Source organism: Chaetodon auriga, chromosome 1, assembly GCF_051107435.1.
Source record: "Chaetodon auriga isolate fChaAug3 chromosome 1, fChaAug3.hap1, whole genome shotgun sequence".
Lineage (NCBI taxonomy): Eukaryota > Metazoa > Chordata > Actinopteri > Chaetodontiformes > Chaetodontidae > Chaetodon > Chaetodon auriga.
In genome coordinates, this window is record NC_135074.1 from 30,244,583 (window position 1) to 30,255,544 (window position 10,962).

The following is a 10,962-nucleotide window of genomic DNA, read 5'->3' on the forward strand; positions in this document are numbered from 1 at the left end:
AGGTTGTACTTTGCCACTTGCAGCAGGTCCTGCGGTCATTTTATGGCTTTGGGTGAAACAGTGGTTGAAAAAGTTCGTCTTACTGAGGTCAGATGTCAGAGCTGCAATACCGCAGTGGAAAATACTCCACAATTACAAATTAATATTGTTTTACAGAAATGTGATGCAAAAATTTCTAAATTTGATGAAAGTATCAAAAGTACTCAACATGCACCCTGTCAGTTTTATAGTATTATGTATGTATATATATAAATTGATCAGTGACGCAGAATGCTGTTATGCTAAGAAACTATCACAGGGTGCTAAAAGACAAGCCAGATTTCACAAAGCAGTCTCTCAATGCCCTCCTGTGGCAGAGGAGGCAACACAAATACTCTGCTGATACTGGGACAGATGAAAAGGCCCAAAGGGTTTGTATGAGCCATGTTCATTTTGTATTATTTCGTGTAATTTTGCTGTATTTGCTGTGTGGCTCAGGCGACCTCGGGTCAGCCCAGGTAAGCTTTTTAACCCAGGGAAACCAAAACACAGGTGTTGCTGATTTGGGAAGCAAACAGTTTTTAGACTGTGCCTATGTGCCTGTGTGCATGCGGTTTGATGTGATGAGCAATTCGGTTTGTTGTTTTTGTTTTTTGTTGTATGTATTATGAGCTAAAGTTATTGCTGCTGTTATAAAGGAAAATAAAACATCCGAGATAATTGTAACATTACTGAACTGTCCGTTTTGCTATGTTCCAGCGCACTGGGCGCACATCTAAACTTAAATCCTCCGTTTTAGCAACCAGTACTAGACTTGGTTTAGGACTTAGTACAGGGTTGTTATTTCAGACTTGTAAGAAATGTGTCCTTAATATGTTTGACTATAATGAAGTCATTATATCATCAGTGAACTCTATTAACCAAATAAAAGTAGTTCAAAATGGTCTCCTCCTCCTCAGCCAACTACAGGGATAAAAATTCATTTTTTTCATGCTTAAAGCATGAGTAATAATAATCTATTGATATGTGATAACAGTCCCGGGAGCAGTTTTATGCGTTGATTACTTTTTAAATACATTTTCCTGACAATACCTTTCAATGCAGACCTTCTTCTTGTAACAGACTATTTTTACAGCGTGGTTTTAGGCATTTTAATTACGTAAATGATGTGAATATTCCACAGTGTTAACAAAACGTTTAACGACTTTTATTTTGAAGCTGCCTATCAGCGCTTCGGGGGTCTTATTTTGACGTCCGTGAGCGACCTCCTCGCGGAAGTATGCTGCATCATCTGGTCAGTATTCATTGTATCGTGTGGGGGGTTGGAAGAGTGTCAGATGAGGGCTTCGGTTGATCAATTTGAGTAAAATTTCCCGTTTTTATGGCATGTAGATATCAGAAAACACAGAATTACAATGCACATCCTCACCCCTCATGTTTACTGGGCGCAGCGTCACGGAGAAATTTATCTCCGGGTGGAACTGAGCGATGCAAAGGTAGGACCGACCGCCACATCCAGCTGGCTGCTTACAGCCTTAACTTAGAAATACTTGTCGGTTACTGCTCCAATATTGTGTTGAAATGTCTGTAAGCTTTATTTTCTCGATGTTGTGTGTGTAACGTTCGCAAACTAAGCTAACGTTTGTGTACTGCAGCTTTAGCGGGAATCGTAGCAGGTACAGTTATGCTAACTGTTAGCTAAGTGATGGTGTGCAGGAATGAGGTGGCTTAACTGACCTCCAACGTTAATTTGTGAAGGCCTAAATAAAGCAAACAAGCGAAATCAAAACACACTTGTCCCGTGTTTAGGAAACTGTATGTTTGCTGCTTAAATAACACGATTTAACGGGCGCTAATAGCCGTTTAATGTCAGTCAAAGTAATGCAAACGGTTTTTTTTTAACTGCAATAAAGGAGTTTGTTGTCGAAATTAACACTATAAAACAGCACTAAACGACTCAATGATGAGAGTTATAGTTTGACTTCCATGTTTGCTTTCAGTCGTTATCAACTCGCCAACTTCACTTGTGATTGTCTTCATTAAAGAGAAGAAAGCGTTGAGGCAGCCGAGCCCATTCAAAACCTCTATTAAGAATTGTGTGGATTTTGGGTGACTCGTGTCTTCACTTCATCATTGAGTCCGTCACTGATTCCTTTAATTCCTCTCTGCTGGCTGTGTGTTTGCATCAGTAACATAAACGACAGGTTCTTCCTCTCCTTGACGTTTCCAGGTTCACTCCATGCTCGACCTGCTTCTGTTTGACTAATGTCCCATAAAACATGCATGAGTTTAAATGGTTGTTCTGGATCTTGTTAAGCGTCTTTGGAGAATGGCTTCATGGTAACTGAAACGGGCTGAGAGAGAGGAACACCTGTCATGTCACACATGTTTGGCCAGTCGTTGAAAAAGAACAATATTATAATGTTCATGGGATTTATTGCAGGGCTGCATTACTCTCAGCGGGGTGTACCCAATAAACTGGCCAAGTCTGTTCATATTCTGTATTTTTCCAGGCCAACAGTGAACTATTACTGTTAACAAGTGTTTCCTGTGTAGCCACAGCCCCACATATCGCATTCGTCTGTCATAGAGCTCCATTGTTGTCCAAAGACATACGTACACCGTCCTGCTGCTGTAAACTAGAGAGCACCAATGTGTATTCATCCGCCGCCGAAAACAGTCCCCAACAAAAGCACAATTTACTCCTGTTTGAGTAATGTTTGCTAAAAACTGCAGTAATCGGCTGTTTTCGGACATTATTAAGACTTTGTAAAAGTGAAACTTATGTCTTAATAGGAACCAGTGGGCTCAGGGTTGAGTGAAACAGACGCAGTAGGGAAGTGTACAAGTATTCATGGGATTTGTTGACAATAAGACAGACTTGTTCTTTCATTTCCACTTTGTGTGCACCACTGTCCGCCTGGTTGTCATGGCTGTCGTGTTTTTCAGAATCTCGACATCAGCCTGCAAGAAAACAACACGCTTCAGTTCAGAGGTTGGTATTTACAACACCGATTCACCAAAAATCATGACTCTATGCAAAACATAAATAAAACAGAATGTGATCACCTGACAATCCTTTGTGACATAAACTCAAAAAAAAAAAACAGCACAAAGACAACTTATTAGCTCCAAAAACACCTGTTTGGATCATTCCACAGGTAAACAGGTTCACTGGTAACAGGTGAGAGCATCATGATTGGGTGAAAGGGGGAATCCTGGAAAGGCTCAGTCGTGCACGAGCGAGGATGGAGCCAGGTTCACCACTTTGTGAACACATGACTGGATAAAGGATGTTACTGTTTTGGATGTTCTGTTTTTATTTGGGTTTTACGTAGCGTCCTGACATTTTGGAATCAGGACTGGACGTTTGTAAGATAATGTAGACCTTATCCCCGTGGAAGTCGTGCAGCAGTTGCAGTACAAAGCAGGAAAGAGTGAGTACAAGTGGTTGAAAATATAAACGTGCATTTAAGAGGAAAAAGACGCAGACATGAACCGTTTGAGAGAAGTTGCTCAGTTGCATAATAACTATTTTGAAGTGAAGCTTAACTGTAAAATATTCCAGAAACCTTCACTTCACTTAGGGCTGTTATGGAGGCAGTGCATGAAACACAATGTAAAGTCTAATGTTCTGGTCATGTAAAAATATAACCGTGATATTGTCCCTCAGCACAGGGCCATGGAGCTAAAGGAGACAACGAGTACGAGTTCAGCTTGGAGTTCCTGGAAGCAGTCAGACCAGAGGTATCGATCTCTTATTCTTCTATCACTAATTAACTCACGTCGCTTGCTATGACGGGTGTGGATGTCATACTCTGCTCAGCCCACACCTTCCAAAACTACCGAAGGACACCTGGAAATCAAAGTTTCAAAGATAATATTTGTGTTTAACAAACAATGAGCTGAAGATCGGCCAGATTCTCTGTTTAGTTTTGACTATTTTCTGCCAACACAAGCGTCAACTTTCTGAACAACAGCACACATTATATGATTTATCTCTCGCTGTTCAGATTCCCGGTTTTATCATATCTGGAATACATGACGACCTGCAGGGCGCTGCGTCATGGCGCTGATTGAACGAGTGTACCGGCCAGAAATTACCGCCATCATGTCAAAGTGAAGGCTGATTGAAAAACGTCTCCCTGCTGAAGTGAGGCTTGATTAGCTGGCACTCCACGGCCCGGCAGTATTATTGTCATTATTATCAGTGAATTTATCTCTGAGACAAAGAGCTGCAGGTTTCTACTCCCTCGCTCAACTAAAAAGCATGTAGATGCAGTTTGTCAGACCTGTGACGCCTGCTGATGTTCATTAGCTATCACACAGTCACCTGACCTTTAGGTTATGGACCATCAGCAGCACGTATGAGTCACAGTCTTCTTGTATGAAGCATACAGAGGAACAGACTGACTGTGTTTTACTGTCTAACCCTGACGTCGTTCTCTGTCACTGTGCTTTCAGATCAACCACAGGTCCACCCAGCGTCAGGTGGACATCAAGATCAAGAAGCAGGAGGAGCGCTGGTGGGACCGGCTGACGCTGCAGGAGAAGAAGCCTCTGTTTTTGGCTCCCGACTTCGACCGCTGGCTGGACGAGTCTGACGCCGAGATGGAGCTTCAAGCTAAGGTGGGAACTCGAAGAGCGAACCTGGCATTTCTCTGCCGTGAAGGCACACGACTGCGAAACAGCGAACAGGCTCGGTGTTGCAGTGCAGACGGTGCAGAGATGAGAAAACAAAAGGCCTGTGTGAAGCTTTTTTTAGCCCCGGGTTCTCCTCATGTTTAGCCTTGCAAAGCCATCCCACAAAACTTTGCATCGCTCATTGTGGTCTGGAAAAGTTCAACCTGGCCCAGGCGTAGCTTTAAATAAGTTGTCTGACCTGTCACCGTTTTGTAACTGGAAGAACGTTACTGGGATGCTTCGTAAGTGTTCATGAATGATGTGTTGATGGCGTGATCTCTTTCAGGAGGAGGAGAAGATTAACCGGATACATGTGGAGTCAAGAGTTCGTAAAGACCGTGAGTCGCGCTGAACTCTTCACCTGCAGACTCACACAGATGTTTGTGATCGGAGCTTTGTCATCCATGTTGTCTTGGGCTTCTGTTATCCTGCAGGAGGAGTTTTAGCACGAGTCGTTCATTTGAGTTCTTGTGTTTCCTCAGCGTACCTCGGGCTGAAGAAAGGCTACCTGTTCATGTACAACCTGGTGCAGTTCCTGGGATTCTCCTGGATCTTTGTCAACATGACCGTTCGACTCTTCATTCTGGGTCAAGGTTTGTTTCAACCACAGGAAGCTGAAGTGGCCTGCAAAGAATCAGTTTGACTGGCCAAAGGAAATACTGCAATGTGTCTCTGCCTCCCCAAGTGTATCACTGAGGATATGCTTCATTAATGGTCCTGAACGCAGCATCAATTTCAACAGATTCTGCTGCCAGAAAGTGTCATCAGTGATGTAAATCTGTGAGACTAAGACTGGACCTTTGGAGCAGCGGTGCAGCCGTTCTGTTACCTGTCGATTCCTGATCCTGCTGCACAAACTGGAGACATTTATTGGACTTATTCTTGAGTGCTGAAAAAGAAATTCAGTGATGTTTACAACAGGAAGTGTTGGTAATAGTTGTCCTGATCGCATTTGTTTGCTCTTCCAAATAAGTTTGGCTAAGCTGCAGGTTTGTTTACGACCTCTCTGATCAGCTGACGGCTCGTCTTTCTCGTGGCCAATCATAACTATTAAAAAACTCTGCAGATAAGATCCACAGTCCTCACGATCCTGCAACCATTTTCAAACACATACTGAACGTTTTGGGACTGAAATTCAAACCTGCCTGAGGTAATCAAACATTATAGTCACCGTGTTGTCAGTGACGTTATTCTTGTGCTTTATTCAAGGTAAGTGAAAGCAAAGTTGGCAAACTGGACCAAATAAAGATTAAAACAGGACTAAAACTCCTTAATAGGTTTAGAATTTTATGGACTAAATCATTTTGAGTGTTTCTGCAGCTGAAAAGCAGAAAAGAGACAAACACAATAAGCTGGAGCGAGCAGTGAAATAAAACAAACAGGAGGTGCAGAAGAGGCGGGAGGAGAGCTCTTTGTTTTTGTGTGTGAGGAGCTATTCACAGATGAGCTGCTTTGAATAGAAACAGGAACACGGAGGGGATTTGTTTTGCAAATGATCGTGAGGGTTGTGGATAGTAGCTCGTGCTGTTTAATTATGTCTGTTTGCTTCTCTCGCTTTGCCTCCACAGATTCGTTCTATGACACCTTCCACACCACCGCCGACATGATGTATTTCTGTCAGATGATGGCCGTGCTCGAGGTCATTAATCCCCTCCTGGGTCTGGTGAAGACCGGGTTCTTTCCTGCTATGATACAGGTAACACAGGAGTCCTGAAGACGTTTTACTGTTTGCTGCAAAGTATAAAAAAATATCTAATTATACACATCAGCCAAGGGAGTATTCACACATATGCCGTTTGGCCAAAAGTATGTGGACGTCTGAACATTAGTGGAATTGGCTTTGCTGTCTCTTCACTATCAGAGAAAACAAGCAGCCCAGTCTGACCAATCACAGTTCTTAAAGGGGAACTTCACACATCAGAGTGTTTGCAGGTGTCGGGGAGAGCCGGTGCCGCAGAGACGATGTGCCCACAAGAATAAATCCAGCTGTGCTGAGGTGGTTAATGTGAGATCTGCTCTCTCTCTGCTGCGTGACGCCGCAGGTCGCCGGCAGGAACGTCATTCTGTTCGTCATCTTCGGCAGTCTGGAGGAGATGCAGAACAAGCCCGTCGTCTTCTTCGTCTTCTACCTGTGGAGCACCATCGAGATCTTCAGGTCCGCTCGGATCGCCTTCCTCCTCTCTGTGGCGAGCGTGTGTTGTTGGCCCGCTGTGACATCAGCTCTTCCTCCTCTTCCTCAGGTACCCTTTCTACATGCTGGCCTGCATCGGCACAGACTGGAAGCTGCTGACGTGGCTGAGGTACAGCCTGTGGATCCCTCTGTACCCGCTGGGCGTCGTGGCTGAAGGTTAGCCACCAGTTTGTTATTGTTGGTGAGAAAATGGCGTCATAGCCAGAAGTGCTGCTGACGCTGTGTGGTTGTGTTTCCAGCGGTGGCTGTGATCCAGTCCCTGCCCATCTTTGACGAGACTCGTCTGTTCGGCCTCCCCCTCCCGGCGGCGCTGGGACACTCTCTGAGCTTCTCCTACACTCTGCAGCTCTACCTGGTCCTCATGTTTCTGGGTGAGAGGAAGTCATCTGATCTCTAATACTCTGTTTGTTTGTTCCAGCTGTTTGTTGCTGCCTCTTTTCTGATTTTCTGTGGGACTTAACAGCAATGAAAGATGAAGATACTTTCATCGTTATCCATCACTGTTAAGATGAGCCATTTTGAGGCGTGGAGGGATTGCTTTTCATGGAAAAACTGAATGTTTTTTTAGGCTTTTAATGGATGCAGGAGAGGAGCCTTAACTTCAAATTCAGACTGAACCAGAGCACCATTATCTGCAGGTGTGATCTGTGATGATAGTGGAGGTTAACTGGGACTTTGTGGCCACAGGAATCTGCCACGTCTGTCAGATGAACCTGTTCAAAGCAGATAATGTGACATATTTTGGTGAAAGCTGATGCATTTTGTTCTGAATCACAAAGACAAAGAACAAACTCGAATGCACTTCACCTTCAGACTCGAGCCGACGCAGGTTTGCTGCTCAGGTTTAGTTTGTCAGTAGTGAAGTGTGACTGTTTGAGCCAGCAGTGACGTCGTCACTCTGTGCAAAGACGTCGCTGTGCAGCGTTTGTGGAGGAGGTCATGAATTGTTTGAGGCATCTAAGAAGTTTCCTCTCCTTCACAGGACTCTTCATCAATTTCCGACACCTGTACAAGCAGAGGAGGAGACGATACCGCTCGAAGAAAAGGAAAGTCCACTAAACCGTCACCGCCTTTACCTGCACCCCCTCTGAACTGCTGTCCCCTTCCAGATAAAACAGCTGTTTCCTCTTCCTCTGATGGCCTTTTCTCATCTTCCTCCACACACACACAAACACACACACACACACACACACACACACACACACACACTGACCAGGGGCCAGATGCATAAATGACGTGTGAATGTCACTCAGAGGCGTCTTCATAAAGTTAAATTTAAATGTCAGCGTTCACGTTGGAGCCACGGCTTCCCCGTTCATGATCTTCTTTTTTTGACCCTGAATCATGAAGCCCTCTGCTTCACCGTGGATTCACCTCTGATCACCCCTCTGATGTTTGATAATGATTGATTATCACCACCTGACGGCCTCCGGGCTCGTGATGGATTGTGAATGTCCGCGGCCGAGCGTAGAGACAGCTGTTCTGGTTAAATCGCACTTTTTCGTCTTCGCCCTCCTCTTTGCTCGCTGTCTAATGATCGACGGAGCGGGTGAAGTATTGATATGCAAACGTTGTTTATGGTCATTTCTCCGTCCATTAATGGATAACTGTGCAACAGGAAGTTAAGCTTGTGCACGTTTCCACTGCGATTGAGGCTCATATGACAGGATGGTGAGCATATTTCTGTCTTACATGGTAGTTTTAGTCGTGAATCTGCAGAGTTTTATGCTTCTGGCCCCTGCCGTCGGAGTGCTGCTCACCTTATTCCTCCTCTGGGTGAACTATTAACCTTCTTCACACCAAATCCCATCAATCAGTACCAGCTCGCCGACTCGCCGCTGAACGGATGCCACCTGGAAACACTGAACAGGTCGATCCACTCCAGAGATTCGTCCGTGTCAGCAGTCACTGTCAAAGGTTTTCTTATATCTGATTAGTTCTGTTGAAATAACTTAATGTTTGTTGATTTGGAAATATAAAAGTTCACGTGGTTTAGGAAAACAGTTCCTGTGCACAAACTGTATTTATATCTGTCACATTATTTATAAGACGAAGGTCACTTCAGAAACAATATCGTTACCCTTCAGAACATGTTTTATTAACACTTTAACCTTTGAATTACAAATCACAGTTTCTACACAGTCAGCATTTATTGACCTTACTTTTCTGTTACTGTATGTTAATGTTAATGTTAATGTTAATGCAACTGAAAGCCAACACAGTTTATGCTGCCTCTCTGTGGTGTGTTCGAGGAAGCTTCTGGGTGAAGCGGACTCATACAGTCATCTGCCTGATGCCACGTTTGTTTGATTTCTTCAACACATTTGCCAGAAGACTGGATTTTTAAATGTCTGAGTGTACTTAAAAGCACCACGAGAGTTTGCAATTGTTCTTTTTTGCAGCTGCATGAAAACTCTGCGATCTCGAGCAAGTTTCGAGCAGATTTTGAACTTGTAGAAAAATCGTTGGAAAATCGGTCAGCGGAGGTGAGAAGTTTACACGAGCTGCAGCTGATCAGCTGAAACGCCACTTTGATGGTTCTTGAATCAGTAGTGAAACGAACTCAGATGCCTTTGCATGAAAACACTGGCTCTGAACTGTGAACGGTCAGTTTTAAATGTAGGTTTTCGTTGTTTTCAGAGGTGCATTTCTAACACTGACCCTCGGATGAAGCCTTCAACCATTCACTGCTTTGAATATTAACAAAGTCATGCAAATCACCGTCAGTGGAAATATTCATAACTGCTCTTTCTCTGACACGACACACACGCTTGTGTTCGTACCTCATGGCCTGAAAACGTCTTTTGTCTTGTGAAATTGGAACAAGATGGTTCAAAATGAAGCGATGTCTGTAGCTGAGTCTGTAAGCACAGGCATGGACGGTGAGGACGAAAACCTTCATGAAATAGATGATCTCTATAAACTTTTAGCTCACTGATACTGTCATTTATCTCTGCTGAGTCCATTTCTGCCACCTCAGGCCTGACTGCACCTCCAGAGTCCGGTTATCTCTGGATGCACTGATCACTGGCTGTTTTAAAGCGCCTGTGTGCGATTTAAAAATGAACAACTTTGGTGACCCCAAGTGGTCGTATTGGAAAATGCAGCAGAGTGTGGAGCTCCTTCTGAGCCGAATCAGCAGAAAGCAACACAGAAGGCGGCAGAGGTCAACACAAAGACCCTACGACAGCCCACTGCAGGTGTTCAGTGACGTCAAATCAGAATCCAGCCTTGGTTGGGCTTTAAGCCTTTTAATAAACGTCCTCGTCGCTGCAGCTTGAAACAGAAACGTGTTGCTCGTTATGTTCGTGGACAGTTTGTTTCGTAGATTTCAGGAAGATTTGAGCTGCAGTCCTGAAGATGAGTGACAGACAGATTTAACTGCTTCCAGTCTGTCATAACTTATCTTAGCTCTCATAAGTTAAACTTTGGATCCTTGATTTGATGGTTTTGGTTCATTTGGACCCTGAATGTCTCGGCTGAACTGTCCCTCACACGAAGAACATGAGAAGATGGACAAAAAATGAAAAACGAGGAAATGTTAAATGTCCGTCCACTCTCATCATTTCCTCCAACTGTCCGTTCACCTCTGAGCCTTTTTCCTCTTCTGTATTTATTTGTGTTTACTGAAGTTGTTGCTTGTCATTTGTTTGTTTCTGATTAACTTGTATTTTGGGAAAGGTGTGCAGTGGACGTCCAGCTGCGGTTACATTATTTATTGCATTTCAAAAGTCCTGAGGCGGCAAATTCAGGCTAACGCTGCGTTCGATTGTAAGTCAAAAGTGTGTTTTCCTCACAGAAATAAACACCAGAGCTCTGACTGTGGAGGTGCTGTGTTTTTTGTGCGTGTTTGCAGTTGTTTGGGTTGTATTTTAACCAGGAGGACGCTTCAGTAGACACTTGAAAAAGCGTCCCGTTGACGCTGACGCTCGTTCAGGTGTCACCAGGTGTTTCCGCGTTACCTGATTGGACCTTTTCTGGCGTGTCTCTCACTCTCCTGCCAGTTCTGTAATGTCCGTTCAGCCTTGATCATCTTTATTTGGACGTTATGGTGACCTCACGTGATCTCAGCCCAGCCTCAGCAGAGAGAATCAGCCACAGTGAAACGC

General features: G+C 44.2%; 1 protein-coding gene across 1 annotated transcript; it reads left to right on the forward strand.

Annotated features, from left to right (window-relative positions):
• The first annotated feature begins 1,276 nt into the window (after window positions 1-1,276).
• On the forward strand, window positions 1,277-10,673 carry LOC143322657 (very-long-chain (3R)-3-hydroxyacyl-CoA dehydratase-like). The gene is made up of 11 exons (XM_076733987.1): window positions 1,277-1,475; window positions 2,929-2,974; window positions 3,653-3,726; window positions 4,444-4,608; window positions 4,949-5,000; window positions 5,145-5,255; window positions 6,231-6,358; window positions 6,705-6,817; window positions 6,903-7,009; window positions 7,093-7,224; window positions 7,836-10,673. The coding sequence occupies exons 1-11, from the start codon at window positions 1,395-1,397 to the stop codon at window positions 7,910-7,912; spliced, it is 1,086 nt and encodes a 361-aa protein (XP_076590102.1). The 5' UTR covers window positions 1,277-1,394; the 3' UTR covers window positions 7,913-10,673.
• The last annotated feature ends 289 nt before the right edge of the window (window positions 10,674-10,962 follow it).